Source organism: Crotalus tigris, unplaced genomic scaffold (genome assembly GCF_016545835.1).
Source record: "Crotalus tigris isolate CLP2741 ecotype Arizona unplaced genomic scaffold, ASM1654583v1 scf7180000018229.695902, whole genome shotgun sequence".
NCBI classification, from domain to species: Eukaryota; Metazoa; Chordata; class Lepidosauria; order Squamata; family Viperidae; genus Crotalus; species Crotalus tigris.
Genome location: NW_024096895.1, coordinates 138,170 through 154,164, shown reverse-complemented (window position 1 = coordinate 154,164; position 15,995 = coordinate 138,170). Strand labels below are relative to the sequence as shown.

Sequence of the window (15,995 nt, the reverse complement as noted above, 5' to 3'; positions counted from 1 at the left end):
CCCTTGAAGTGATAGCCACTGCTGGGCGTCTCTGTAGAACCCCCTAGGTCAGTCCAAGACCTGTCAGGAGGCTGTCTATTCCCTGAACCCCATTCTGTGTTTGGGCTCGTGTGGGTTTCTGTACTCTCCCAAAACTCAGGTGTCCCCTGATTTGTGCTAGGGGTGTTGTAGTCGGGACTTGGTTCCTCGACTAGCTCTGTGTATGTTTGACCCCCTGTAGGATTTGGGGTAAGGTCAGGCCAACCTTGGGCATTGTGTGCCAGCTCTCTTGCGGGGAATGATTTGTTGGGATGCCCCCGGGTATCCTCCGTTGCTGGAGTGCTGTGTGCTGTGTGTGGAAAGTGAGTATGCCCCCGGGGTAACTCCCTGGCTGGAGTAGGCGTGAGTGCCTGTTGTGTGGGTAAGCTCCAAGACTTCCTTTTCGGAGCAATTGCAGAACCTTGGGACGAGCCGTTTGTGGCTCCCTCAGTGGCGATGGGCAGTAGCTCTTGCCCTTCCCTTTGCTCCAAAGGGTCCCCCTCCCCCCCTGGAAAAGACCCAGGAGTTTCAGCAGAAAAGTCCCGCCTAGAGCGGAGTTGGTCGATGTGCCGACGCAGGACACGACCGTTGTCCAGGGCAACCTCGTAGGAGAGAGGACCTGTGATCCTGGACACAGAAGCGGGGACCCATGTATGACCAGGCCCGTAATTGCGAGCCCAAACCGGGGCACCCACAAGTAGTTGTCTAGGTGCCCTAGGATGTGAGGTAGATGAAGGCAGTCTGTCCGGATGCAACCGGTCAAGTCTCGTAGTAAGTTGGCGCCCCCAACGAAGTTCAGCTGGACTTCTCCCTGTAGAAGTGGACGGTGTGGTGCGATAAGAAAGGAGAAAGTCAGCCAACCTGTGATGCCAGTCCCCGTAGGTGAGTCTCTTCAAGGCGTCCTTTGCGATGCGCACCATGCGTTCAGCCATACCGTTGGTGGATGGGTGAAAAGGCGCAGATGTGGCATGACGAATCAGGTTTGCCTGTAAGAAAGCTTGGAATTCGGAGGAGGTGAATTGAGGGCCGTTGTCAGACACAATGACATCTGGCAGCCCGTGTGCAGCAAAAATCCCCCTCAGTACCTGAATAGTCTTTGCAGTGGTGGTGGACGAGACAGGCACAACCTCAAGCCATTTTGAATGGCTGTCAACAAGGACCAAGAAGAACTGGCCCTGAAAGGGCCCAGCGTAGTCAATGTGCACCCTAGACCATGGGGACTGTGTTTCCTCCCATTTATGCACAGGAGCTTGGGGCATCTCTGGGCGAGATCGTTGGCACATGTGGCATGCGTGTACCTTAGCCTCAATATCTTTATCTAAAGCAGGCCACCACAAGTGGCTGCGTGCAAGAGCCTTCATACGAACAATGCCAGGATGACCCTCGTGGAGGGATTCTAAGACCCTAGCCCTCATTGAGGTGGGAATGACAACTCTGTTTCCCCAAAGCAAACAACCCTGAGAAAGGGACAATTCGTTCCTTTTGGACCAGAAACTCTGAAACTCAGGACTAGGGCAGTGCTCAGGCCACCCGGACAGGACCCAGGAGCGGACACGTGAAAGTGTGTGATCTGTACCTGTTTCAGCGGTAACATCCCTGGCACTAAGAGGAAGCTCGGGCAAGGCTTGGATTGATAGAATGTTGACAGCTGGCGCGGGGTCAGCTTCTACTACTGGCAGAGGCAACCTACTGAGGCCATCAGCATGGCCCATTTCTTTCCCAGGCTTGTGGAGTAATGAAAAATCATATGCAGACAAAAAAATAGACCACCTAAGCATTCTAGGGGAAATGATGTGGGGAGTCTGCTTACGTGTGGTAAACAGTCCCAGCAGAGGCTTATGGTCAGTGAAGACCGTGAAATGCCTGCCATATAGAAAATCGTGGAATTTTTTAATTCCAGCAACAACAGCCAGAGCCTCCCTGTCTATCTGAGCGTAGTTGCGCTCGGCAGAAGACAATGTTCTGGAGTAGTATGCAATAGGAACCTGAGTTCCATCAGACCTGAGGTGACTCAGGACAGCTCCAACCCCGTAGGGGGATGCATCACAAGCGATGCACACAGGAAGAGACTCGTTGAAATGTGCAAGAACACTGTTAGAAGTGAGCAAGGCCTTGACTTCTTTAAAGCAAGCCTCATGTGCTTGTGACCACAGCCACACAGCTTGTTTGTCTAGTAGCCTGTGAAGAGGCTCAGCTACACTAGCTTTATGTGGAAGAAAAGAATTGTAGAAATTCAGGAGGCCTAAGAAGGCCTGAAGTTCGGCCTTAGACTTTGGCCTGGGTGCTTCTAAAATAGCAGTTAGTTTGGATTCAGCAGGATGAATCCCAGCAGCATCAATTTTGAATCCCAGAAATTCAGTAGAAGGCACCCCAATCTTGCATTTGTCTTTTCTGAGCTTAAGGCCTGATTTCCTGAATCTTAACAGGACAGCCCTAAGCCTTTCAGCTAGAATGTGTGTGGAGTCTCCTGCAATCAAGACATCGTCAAAGTAGGGGCAGACCCCTGGTATACCTCGTAGTGTGTTTTCCATTACGCTTTGGAAAATCCCAGGAGCGACATTCACTCCAAACTGCAGCCTTTTTACCTTAAAGGCTCCCCTGTGGGTCACAATAGTCTGAGCTATGGCAGCATCATTATCAACAGGCAGCTGTTGATATGCTTGAGCTAGGTCAAGCTTTGCAAAAACACGCCCCCCCTTGAGAGAGGCCAGGATGTGACTGACCACAGGAACAGGATAGGCATGTTGCTGCAATGCCTTATTGAGTGTGCATTTGTAATCAGCACAAATGCGAATGTCCCCATTTGCCTTTAGAGGCGTGACAATGGGGGTCTCCCATGGGCTGGAATCAACAGGTTCTAGGATTCCTTGTTGGATTAGTTTGTCTAATTCAGTGTCAATCTTACTTTTTAAAGCAAAAGGGACCCTTCTTGCTTTAATCCTAATGGGAGTGACAGTGGGGTCTAGCTTTAAGGACACAGGTGGTCCTTTGAATGTGCCCAGCTGGGGGCTGAAAACATCTGCAAATTCCTTGCAGACTTCCTGTAGGTCGAGTGTTTGTAAGCTGTTGAGTCCTGTGACGTGTATCCCCAGGGCCTCAAACCAATCGAGTCCTATGAGACTCGTTCTTTCACCCCCTACTACTAACAAGTCTAGTGGACCTTCAAAACTCTTGTATTGCACGTTAAGGGTGGCCTCCCCCTTAACACACACTCTTGAGTTCTGAAAATCAGTTAATACAATATCAGAAGGCCTTAACTTGGCCTTAGTCCCACTACTGGAACAAATCTTCCTAAATGTATGCAATGAAATGATGGAAAGGGCAGACCCTGTGTCTAGTTCCATAGATAATGGAACCCCTTGTAGCTTCACGTTGAGTGACAGCTTTTTCTTCATGGGCTTGTGTGTGCCTGTCCTACAAATGTTTCTACGCGAAGCGCAAAAACCTACCCTATTCTGGCTGGGGACTCTGGTACCCTTCAGGCGTTCTTCTTGAGGTTGTGCCTTTCGTCGGCCCAGACACACAGCTGCAATGTGCCCTTGTTTGCCGCATGCCCGGCAGGTAGCGGAGCGGAACTTGCAGTCGGTTCTCCTGTGGCGACCTCCACAGCCGATGCACTTGAGCGGAGCTGAAGAGCTTTCCTTCTGATTTTCTCCCTTCGCGGGGTGTAGACGGTCGACTTCTTCGTCCGGATCCTCCTCGGAGTTTCGTCGGACGTTCTTGGTGCACGGACGCACCCTCTGCACTGCTTCTGATCGGCCGCATGTTCTTGACGGCGCCGCCTGCTGCTTCTTCCGCGGTGGCTTCCCTTAAAGCGTCTTGGAAGGATAATTCTTCCTTAGCGAAAAGTCTCTGTTGTAGCTCTCGATGCCTCAACCCGCACACGAATCGGTCCCTCAGTCGTTCCTCGAGGTCCTTGAACTCGCAGGGCTTGGCGGCCTTCCGTAACGCGGCGATGTACTCCTTGGCTGACTCCCCGGACCGTTGATCCCTCTGCTCGAAGGTGTGGCGCCATGAGATAACGGACACCTTGGGGTGGAAGTGGTCCTTCAGCAGCTTCTTCAGGTCTGCGTAGCTTACAGACTCTACTGGAACAGGTGCTGCAAGGTTTTCTGCGATTTCGAAGGCGTCTTGGCCGCAAGCGCAAAGCAGGGTGGCAGCCTTCAAGCTATCTTCCCTCACTTGGTTTGCCTTGAAGTAGTTCTCCATTCTGGATACGTAGGACTCCCACCGCTCTGGATGTGAGACGTCGAATTCCGCAAGCCTTCCGATTTTCGCCATCTTCGGATCTTCAGGAGACGGGTCTATCAGCCAGCCTACCCCCGAATGCGCACTGGATTGGCGGGCAGCTGCTGAGTCAACACCGTTCCTCTTCCGCCGCTCAGGACTCCTTGGGTAAGCTTACACTTTTTCCTTTCCATGTAGTGCAAGGCATCCCACCTTCGTCGCCAGTGTTGCGTCCTTGGCGGGAAAACAGACACGAGAAGCAGCTGGAGTTCTCAGGTTCTTTTATTCAGCGTTCAGCTTACAGGAAGATGGCTTCAGCTCAGCCCAAACGCCTCACAGCCTCTTATATAGGCAACTCCCGGGTAAATGGGTTACTTTTCCCGCGCCAGCACCCGCGCATGCGCACGGCGCTGGCGACAGCCTGTCTGGTCCCGGGCAGCTTTGCACCTGCCCGGGACTGCCTGCAAACGCCCGAGCCGTTTGCAAGGCTCGGGACATAACAACTACAGAACCATCCTTGAAGTGAAAAGCAAAGAACAGGAAAGCCCTGATTTGGGACAGTTTGGAAGATTTGTGGTGAAACCACCTCCGCTAGAACTTTCTTTAGAAAAGTAGAATGCTCACATCTCACAACAAACTGGATAAGACAGAAATCTCATTAGTACCGTCTGCTTTCTTGCAACAGTACACAGGTTATTTTTTGTGGCTACATATTTGTGTATAGTGTAGTTACTCATTACCTCCATATCCATTTCAAAGTGATGGTTATTACCTTCAAAGTTCTCCACAGCTAGGAGCATGCTTCCCCCAAAGGTATGCTTGGGCCCAGCCGTTGCATTCTGCAAGGCTGCAAAAACTGCTTTTTCAGCATAACGTTGGTTACAGTTTTTTTTTTGGTTCTTTTATACATATGAAGTAATTTTAATTTGGTTTGGGACTTTCTTCTTTCCCCCTCTGTTGTTTCAATTGTCTTTACCTTTGTTTTATTGTCTAGCAGGCTTAAAACTTGTAGTTTCTTAAGGCAGCCTTTTTTGTCACTCAAACTAAAGGAAAGTTGTGGTCCCAACCCATTCTGAAAGAGATGGTCAAGATTTCTTTTAAAATTAAGATTTTACCCATGGTCTGTTGAACTAATTAAAACAAACTTGTTCATGCACCACATTGAGTTACATGCTCCATCTGGATAGGTTCACATCTCTTGCTCAGTGAATGCCAAAGAATTTTTTTTCTGATAGCAAGAGGAATATAAAAGAAGTTTCATTTTAATCTGGTTATAGCTTTATATACTAAGCAAGGATCTTGATTTAAAACACAGGCCTTTGAGTCCATGATTTAAAACTGATTTAAGGTTTGTTTCCAAAAAGATTTCCTGTTTTAAACTAAGTTAAGGTTCTCTTTCTGATGCGTGAGAGAAGGGTTCTCCAGGTTTATCTCTCATTTAAAATCTGTCATACAGAAACCTAAGAAAACTCACAGAGTTTGAAAACTCCCATAATAATCTGCCTTTGGCATTCAAAACTTTTCACAAAAGACAAGACTTAGATATAATGATTCTAATAAATATTTCTTCAGTTTTGTTTATTGTTTCATAAAAGTTTTCAATATTTGAAAGGCTCAGGGTAGGTAACAATTATCAACTCACAGCCAAAGCATCTGACTATGATACTAAAACAAACAACTACAGTAGACATCAGAAAGGCTTTAACAAGTTGCATGTACTCAGTATTATAATGACCAGGCCTATTTTAAAGCAGTTTTCTCCTTATTTTTTTTTTTTTTTCAGAATCCAAATTGCCAAGTTAAAAGCATACAGGTGCAAATGGGAAAGTGACACTACCTCAAATTCTTTAGTTAGGCATACAAACTGACACTACCAATCAAATTCAGCTGAGTAAAAACCCAAGAGGGTGATATGGAATAAGATTTAGGACAGAAAACATATGGCTAAGGCAGCAACATTTCCATCACCTTAATTTCTTGGCTATGTTCACAGTACAAAGGGAAGTGGAGAAGCACCATAGCACACCAATTAAAGTGAAAACTACACTGATTCGCTTAGTCATATAACTCATTATGGGATTCATTCAGCAAAGATTGTTTTGCGGGATTTTTGTAAAAAATACAGGAAATATTGAAATATATAGAACTTAAAGAAAATGTGATGCACCAGTACACATGTGTGTAAGAAACATTGGTGGTTAAGTATATTAAGCAAGAGATGTTATCAAAGTGAAAAAATGCTCAGATGAGTCAAGATGTTTGGGTCTAAATGCAGCTGGCTTTTAGTGGTTCCAATAGACAGTACTCAATTACCCATCTTCCTTTCATTCCAAATCTGAAAACCCAAAGTAAAAGAAAGCGAACAGAAGGTGTCTCCCTTTAGGACAAACATTATGGGCAACATTCTATGAATTCTGAGCATTTCACTTTAGGAAACAAATCTGGTCTCTTTCCTCTTGGCATTCTGAAACATGGTAGATCTTCAAAGGTATGTTCATCTAGACCAGGGGTAGGTAACCTTGGCTCTTTTATGCTGACTCAGGAATTCTGAGAGTTGAAGTCCACGAATCATAAAAGAGCCAAAAAGGTTGCCTACCCCTGATCTAGACAAATATAGTCACTCTGTACTCTCAGACTGTGAATGCCCATTCTTCTCTTGGCAGGAGTCAGAGACTTCTAATCAACTCTATTCTCACTAGTGAAAATCACCAGTCCAAAAGATTAAAATATGAGGCAGATGGTAGTATGTGGATCTATTTTTTAAAAATAATAATAAAACTTCTTCTGCCATTCCTTCCCCTACAGGAACCGTAGAGTTGAAATAGTACTTGAGGGATATGGGATGTCTGTTTCCAAAAGCAGAAAATACTTAAAATTACATAAAATTGAATGTGGAAATGCCATATAATCACTGAAGAACAGTCTCCTCCCCATTTAATGTAAGCAGGACTAAATACAAAGAATGATAGGAAATCATACCTTATTCTAAGGCGCACATGTTATATCCTCACCCATTTTCCCCTTTTTCTTTGAAACCAAGCTGATAACTTTTACTGCATTTTTCTGCATTCCAGTCCCTGTTCAGAGATATTTTGTAACAGTTATGGGGATGTGAAAGACGTAAAATCTATGGGGACAGGCTAAAGCTGAAGAAGACAAGAAGCAATGGGTGGAAACTAATCAAGGAGAGAACCAACTTAGAACTAAGGAGAAACTTCCTGACAGTTAGAACAATTAACCAGTGGAACAACCTGCCTCCAGAACTTGAGGGGAATCTTTTAAGAAGAGACTGGATAGCCACTTGCCTGGAATGGTATAGGGCAGTGGTGGCGAACCTATGGCATGCGTGCCAGAGGCAGCACATGGAGCCCTCTCTGTGGGCACACATGCCGTTGCCCCAGCCCTGCCTCCCCCCGCAGCTCCCTCCTCACCAGCAGCCCCCCTGGAGGAGTGTCATCCCTGGGTGTGGCAAAACGGAGCAGTGCAGCCAAGAGGATAGCCGGGCAGCAGGGACAAGACTCCACTCTCGCGCTCCATAGCTTGCAGATGATGCTGCAGGGTGTGGGCGGAGAGCATGGCTGCCAGGGCGCTGCAGGGCTACCTGGGCGATCTGCTATGGCGGGCCATGGAGGCGGTGCGTGGCCCTGCGGGCGGGCAGGGCAGGGGGTGGGCAGGGGCGGAGCAGGCAGGAGAGGAGGCGGAGTGGGGTCAGGGGGCGGATTTTGGGCACTTGGTCTCTTAGCCAAGGTGGCGCAGCAGTTAGAGTGCAGTACTGCAGGCCACTTTAGCTGACTGTGTTCAGCAGGTCAGCGGTTCAAATCTCACCGGCTCAAGGTTGACTCAGCCTTCCATCCTTCTGGGATAGGTAAAATGAGGACCCAGATTGTGGGGGGCAATGTAAATATATATATACATTGCTTACTGGTGTACACCGCTTAGAGAGTGCTTGTACTTAAAGCGGTATATAAGTCTCATAAATAAATAAATAAACAAATAAAAGGTTCGCCATCACTGGTATAGGGTCTCTTGCTTGAACAGGAGGTTGGATTAGAAGACCTCCAAGATTCCTGATAACAAGAAAAATTAGCCAGTGGAATAGCTTACCTCCAGAAATTATGGGTACTCTATCATTGGAGGCTTTTAAGAAGAGACTGGGTAGCCATTTGTCTGGAATGATAGTCTCCTGCCTGAGCAGAGGTTGGATTAGAAGATCTTCAAGATCCCTTCCAACTCTGTTATTCTGTTATTCTGATAACCAGGATTCCTGTTCTTAATATCCACTGTACATTGATCGTATATCACATGTATGAGCAACATGTGAGGGTATTTTGGAAAGCAATTAATACCTAGCCAACAGTTGAAACGTATTAATAATCAACCTATTTTTTCCCCCAACTTTATCCCATCTAGGATCTTTATATGTACTTCAATGGACTACAATTTCAGTCATCCTTACCAGAATGCCCAACACATGTGAAGGGTGCCAAATCTGAGAAAGCTGCTCTAATGTGGGGAAAATGTGTATGACAGGATGAACTAAAGTATTTGTTGATTTTTCATTTGCCAAGATGAAAAGAAACATGACTGGAAGGCTCAACAAGCATAAAAACAGAAGATAGGCATCAGCTGAGGAACAAGATTAGTTATTTTTCTCCCCATCTGCCTTGTCCAAGATTTGATAAAAAAAAAAACCTGGTCTCTTTTTTCCCCCCAGATTCTCTTACCAGACAGTTCTTTTCAGCTATCTAAAAAGGCTTTAGTTGGAAACTCATTGCTAGACAAGGTTTCCTTCTTAATGTTCACTTTTTCTATGCTTCTTACAAATAAGGGATGCCTACCAGAAAAAAAAAAGATAGCAGTCATAGTAGTTGCTAGAAATGTCCAAAAACCTTCCAGGTGTATAAATTTAGTATGAGCACCAAAATAGCCTGCTAATTTTGCAGAAAAATGTGTTACCTCACAATGAGCATATCTAACCATCTATTTCTAGAACTGCGTCTCCCAAAAACAGCTTCAGGTTATTTGCTTACAAGATTGATAATGTTAGCATGCTCATCCATTTTGCTGCTCATATTTTCCCACCCCAGGACCTTAGAACTGGAAGGCAAGTAGCCTCTTTGTACTAGTTAGGAAGATGTGATATTAAATACAATTTGATCAGGTACCTATATACAGGAGACAAAGAGACAGAAATTTCAACTGTAAACACTGTGCATTTCTAAATAAAGCAGTCCCATTTTTAGTACTTAATTAGAAAATATTTTGACATTGTCAAGGGAAGTTGCTAAACACTATTCTAAAATTCTTTTTACTGTTTATTGTGAAAGGAAAATAAAAGGTTTTATTTCTGAAATTGCAACAGAATTCATATTTTTAAATTTTGTCTAGAAAAGAAAATGCCTCTCTTCCTCAGCTTTTTCTAGCATCGGGTGGCGCAGGCTCATGACTTAATTCATTGCAAGGCCTGCCCTGTTTTGGAAGCTGTCCTCCTTCCTGAGGGATGTCAATCCTCTGTTCCCCTTACCCAGGGCTTTTTTTGTCATAGAACGCCCAGAACGGAGTTCCGGCACCTTTTTTGGATGGAACCTTGTAGGGTAGGCAAAGCAGGTTGTATGACATGTGTGAGTTCCGGCACCTTTTTTTTTTTTTTTTTACAAAAAAAGCACTGCCCTTACCTTGTGTGGCTGAGGTGACAAGGACAGTGGTGATGCACAGGCTCCAAAGGGCATGGATGAGCTGGGCCATCCTGCAGTGAATGCTAGAGTTGTCAGCGACCAGGAGGCACTCTGTTCATCCCCAAGGAGGGTAAATCACAGCAGGCCTGGCGGAAAAAGAGAAGACTTAAATCAGGAATTAGCACAGGGGTGAGTTATTACCTCCCGTCCTTAATCTGCCTCCTCTAGAAATCATGCTAACATTATTTTTCGTGCTCTAAAGGATACACCTTGTGGTCCTCAATCAGCCTCTCCATTCTCTGGCCCTTCAGATTAACATATCTATCTCTTCCCAGAAAAATTAGAAGCCTTTTATGAAACCCTATCTATTCTCTCTAGACGAGGATATTTCAAGAATCAAAAGAATGAACCGGAATTACTGTTTTTATCCAAAGGACATGTACCCCAAAAGAGTAGACTGTCTTAAGAATACTTCCATCAGAACATATTGTGCAATAAGGTGAAACCAATATCTCTAGACAGAAGTAGTTGGAATCCACAAGGATTCGTTTCTGGCCATTGCTAGAAAATGGTAAAAACATTTGAAGCAGTTTCTCTCCTTATACCTCTCTGTTTTCCAAAAGAGAACTTGTTTCTCTGCAGGGGGTTTTCGCCCACTTGCTCATTCACACATCTCAAAACTTAAGACATCCCTGCAAGGAGTCTTCAACAAAACACAGCTATTTATACTCCTATTTAATTTCAAAAACAACAGCCACGTAAACGTATCCTCCATTGAATGCCTCCAAATCAAATGTTTATCAAAGACTGATGTTAGTTAGAGACGCGTCTCCTCTGAGTTCTTGAAACAAAGGAACAGTGAGCGGTAAGGTTTCTAATATTTGAAAGCTAAGGTACTTTTACTGCAGTGGTTTTCATTTTTTAAAATGACGTTTTATTAAGAATTTGAAAAAAGAAAGAAGAGAAAAAAAAGCTGAAGAAAATTCAGAAAGTTAAAACAAGGAGTTAGTAAACAGAATTTGTAAGTGTCATAAGATTAAAATTTTCAATATTTCATTCATTGGATTCATGTAATTCATGAGCATATTATATCATTTAAAAAAATACAGATGGTTATTAAAATCCAAGTAATACATAAATATTACCAGTATAGTAAGCAAAGTATATAACTTAAGATAAGATTCAAAGTTACTGTAAGTTCTATCTAAGCTTTTGAATATTTATTTTGATTTAACAGACTCTTTGGAGCCAGAATATTAAGACTTTATGTTAAGGGAAACTCAAATTTTGGATAGGATACAAGGACATATATAGAGAAGTATTACTGAGTTAAATTCTGTCAGATTTGCTTTTGAGATACAGAGTTACATTGGACATTATGAGAAAGTAAACTCTATTTCTATCAGAAAGTAAACTCTATTTCTGCCTTTCATCTCTAGTAGATAAAAACAATCAAAAACTGTTCAGAGTTTTCCTGCTGTTAAGTAATTCCTGCACCTGAGACATGGAAGAAATTGTGCGTTGGGAAGAGGCTGGATGCACGAGAGAGCATCAACCTAGTGCATCCATGACACATGCCAGACTTTCTGGATCTAGCAGTCTCCCTGTGTGAACTGAGTATGGATCCTGGAATACACCAGGGACAGTTTTGTCCCCGAATAAAACTGAATCGCTCCCAAGGAAACTCAGGATCCTACAAAACATCATTTTCAAAGTCCTCTTCACTTTGAATTGTGCCTTCATTCCCCACCTTCCAAGATAATTTGGGTGAAATCATGTTTTTTAAGGAGTCACCTTAAAAAAAAAAAACACCTCCCAAAGCACCTCACCTCCCAAAACCCCAGAAAAGTCTCTTCAGCACCTCAGCATTATTCAAATATTACCAGTAGTAATATTGCTAATATTTGAATAAAAATTGAAAATAAGGATTTTTTTTTCTTTGCAGCCTTCTGCATATTCCTTCGGTACGTTATTCCTTCAATAAAGGAATGGGCAATAAAGGAATGTGTGAAGCTATGAAATCCATGTTTGGGCTTGTAAAATTCAGTGGCATAGTTGCCAAATTATGCGGCATGGTTTTCCATCTTTCTGAGACAGGAATCACTGTATACCTGCTTTACAAGCTCTAATATAAATGTAACACCGTTATACCTGCCATTCAACTGGCTCAAAATTTGAGAGAGGGAAAAGGATAAATCCTGGCCCTGGGCGTGACAAGATCCCACCTATCTGGGATGTGATTAGAAATAATACTAATGCTAATAATAATAATAATAGTTGGAAGGGACCTTGGAGGTCATCTAGTCCAACCCCCTGCTCAGGCAGTGAACTCTATAACATTTCAGACAAATGGCTGTCCAGTCTCTTCTTAAAAACTTCCAGTGTTGGAGCATTCACCACTTCTGGAGGCAGGTTGTTCCACTGGTTAATTGTTCTAACTGTCAGGAAGTTTCTCCTTAGTTCTAGGTTGCTTCTCTCTTTGGTTAGTTTCCACCAGTTGCTTCTTGTCCTGCCTTCCGGTCCTTTGGAGAATAGCTTGACTCCCTCTTCTTTGTGACAGCCCCTGAGATATTGGAACACTGCTATCATGTCCCCCCTCATCCTTCTCTTCATTAAACTAGACATACCCAATTCCAGCAACCGTTCCTTATATATTTTAGCCTCCAGTCCCTTGATTATCTTTGTTGCTCTTCTCTGTACTCCTTCTAGAGACTCAACATTCTGACAGCCTGGTCAGTGGCTGTATCAGTATAAGTTCTGGCACAGGAAAAATCAACATGCACATTTGACTGTTCATGGTCCTTAAGAGCTACCATGTCTGGGTGTGCCAAAGATGCTTTTCAAAAAGCAACTGGACTTTCTTGGGTTTTTTTCTTTGAAAATGTTTCACTTCTCACCCAAGAAGTTTCTTCAGAACACTCCCCACTATACAGCCAGAACTGAATTGAGAATCTCCATAGACCAAGGGTCTTCAAACTTGGCCCTTTTATGTCTTGTGGACTTCAACTCCCAGAATTCTTCAGCCAGGCACACTGCCTGAGGAATTCTGGGAATTGAAGTCCACAAATCATAAAACGGCCAAGTTTGAAGACCCCTGCCATAGACATTTATCATATCTGGGCTGCAAAAAGTTAGATTATCACTAGATGGCAGCAAATAGAGTTTTCTGCTGGGTTTCCCCCCCCCCATCATCTAGTGGTTGTCTGGAAGTTTGCAGATATGGTGCCCAATTCTGCTTACACATATACTTGAAATTATGGATTAGCATTAATAAATATGCAAATATATTCCAAATTAATGTATCCTGGTTTTATTTTTGGAAATTTGGTTACTCTAATTATTACCTTCCATGACCATGCCCATTCTGACCCTCCCCCCTCTCTCAAAGGTTGGGTATGGCTCCTTTAACCTAAGATTTGCAAAAATACCCAGCAGAAAATTAGCAGGAAAATATTTCATGTCACAGATATGAAATTATAGGAGAAGCTTCACCTAATACAGTTTGGCTTGTCAGACCATTCTTTAAGGCAACTGGAGCTGTGTCAGAAAAACACAACCTAGTCCTATTACTGAACAAATAACACTATCAGCATTTGTTATGTGTGTATTTCTCATATCAGAGTACAAATAACTCCTTAAGGAAAGAGGGTAAGTTACACAGAAGACCCGAAAAAGAGATCAACAATGACAGCATAGTCTTTCACCGCAGGATTATTCTGTCCAGCGTCTCAATCAGATGGCTTTTGGTCCCCGCCTTCAGGGGAATCTGGTGAAGCCAAGCGTAGGAAAAATAAGACACAATGTAAGCCACATCTATATACTGAATAGATCATACTCCCTCTTTTCCAGATGTCATTTACTGGATTCAGCTATAGGGGGATTCAAGAAACAGGCCACACAGGCTACCATTTCATATTTATAGCAGATTTTTAGACTAGGCAGTTGTCAGCTGCCAGCCTAAAGGACGTCTTACAAGGACTCAAGACTTGAAATATCTGTCAGTTCCAAGACTGTAGAACTGCTTCAGGGACTGTCTGTGGGGAAGCCCAGAATACATGGCCATTCTGTCATATATCTGATTTGTTTTTCTCTCTCCTCGGTAACTCCTTTTCACATACATGTATGTGTTCACTTTGAGAGCGAATTTCATTTTTGATGTGTGCCGTTGTGCCCACAGTAAAAAAAATGACAATAAAGGTTATCTTATCTTACATGTGCTGTAAGATTGCAGCAACTTTAGCATTAGCATTTTCAGAGAGCCAATGGCAAATTGTTTTTCTGCTCTCCTCTGGGTTTTTTTGTTTGTTTGTTTGTTTTGTTTTTCTTCTTTTCAAAACTTTACGTATTGCTCTCATAGCCCTTGGCTATATCTCTAAACTTCAGATGATGTGCATCCTGTACCCACTGACCACATTTCTGACACCAACAACTAGGTCTCTGCAGGAGCATGGATCTAGTTGCATCTAAGAGTAAAAATGATGTCCATTAGAAATAGCTCATTTTAAAGACACTTGCTGCACTTAATTAGGCTTTCAGGTATATGGTGAGGAAAAAAAAAAGATTTCTTTACTTGTTAAGGGACTGGTCATTTTTTGACAACTGGAAGTCATATATTTTAAATTGTATTTAATTATAGGAAAGAGGTAATCCTGTGAAGCGGGCAAGGCTGACTTTGGAGACATTCTGCTATAGCATATAGTATAGCTGAGGTTTTCTATAGGAAATCAGTCCTATTCAGAACACATTCATGTATAGAACTAAATGTTATGAGCAATAGTGCCCACTGTAAAATTACATCATGACAACTATAGCAATCCAAGAGAACACAAAATTGACTGCAATAGGGAGCTTTCATGTGTACTTATAGGCCTGGATGTGGTACCTTCACTTTGTAACTATCAAGTAGGTTCTTCGGGAGCTTCATTAATGTGACTTGAGAGATGCTGGTTTCCTCTACTAGCATGATTGGAAGCTGCAAAAAAGACGGCTGGGCACAGTGGTGGGATTCAGATATGTGAACAACTGGTTCCCTATGTAGATGCCACTTCCAGAAGTCCATTCTGGGCCTGGGCAACAAAAAATTAGCTACCTGTTCTGCCGGACTGGTGCGAACTGGCTGAATCCCACCACTGGCTGGGCACCCATATGTACTGTAAAATATTGGTTATTCATCCCTATATTATGATATAATAATACAGGTTCCTTTTTATTATGACTTACAATTAGTTTACTTACCCACAACAAACTCTGGTTTTTCTGAAACATCCTGACCTGGGGTATAGAATAAACAAGTATTCCTCATCCTGGGATTTTCTAAGGTTTTGGAATCAATTATTTAAGTGGAAATTTTTGCAGTTGGTAAGCTCATTTGCCATGGCAGGGTAGAAACTGCTTGTTCAGGCCAGTCATCACAGGGGAGCCTATGGCAGGTCCCTCGTCTTTATGATGGGGCCTTATGATATAAGCCTCACTGGCACTTTATCCTATGGAATCCTCCCCCCCCCAAGATATACAAATGGTCTCTACCTTACTGGGTTTTCTAGCAAGTGTTTAATTTACTTTGCTCAATGATTTTAATAAATTATTTTGGATTTTGTCCTTATTGTATTCCATTCAGAGTCAGTTTGGAGGTGTGGGCTGAGCTATAAGGACAATGATATGGAAAAAATGCAGCTTACTGATTTCTGAATAACAAGTAGAAGAAACTGCAAACATTATTTTTGTAATAATTCATCAAGAATAATTATGTATTGTACTAATGTTTAATTATAACTTTTAATTAAAAGTTATAGTGAAATATATTATTATATTTATGTAATGCCTCTTAAACATATTTTGAAATGGTTATTTTTGATTACTTTTTAAGATATCAAAACATTTTATTTTAAAATTTCTTAAGCAGATTAGTTTGGTTTGCATGCAAATATTTTCCAGTTGAATATTTCCTTTTATGACTAGAAAATTTCACCTTTGTTAAGACTTCTGAAGCAGATTACAAATGGGATCTATTCTGAATTAGAGGAAGTGTAGGATCCCATCATAGCTGACAATTCCTTGCATCAGCATGGAGGTTGC

At 42.9% G+C, this 15,995-nt stretch overlaps 1 protein-coding gene across 6 annotated transcripts in view; it reads right to left on the bottom strand.

The window, feature by feature from the left end:
- Positions 1–15,995, bottom strand: part of ADGRL1 (adhesion G protein-coupled receptor L1) — a 153,846-nt gene that overhangs the window by 67,207 nt on the left and 70,644 nt on the right. For all 6 annotated transcript variants that reach the window (XM_039349163.1, XM_039349165.1, XM_039349164.1 and 3 more), the window contains exon 2: positions 9,921–10,066. In XM_039349163.1, coding sequence (XP_039205097.1) covers positions 9,921–9,990 — 70 coding nt within the window. In that variant the 5' untranslated portion in view covers positions 9,991–10,066. The remainder of the gene's footprint in view (positions 1–9,920; positions 10,067–15,995) is intronic.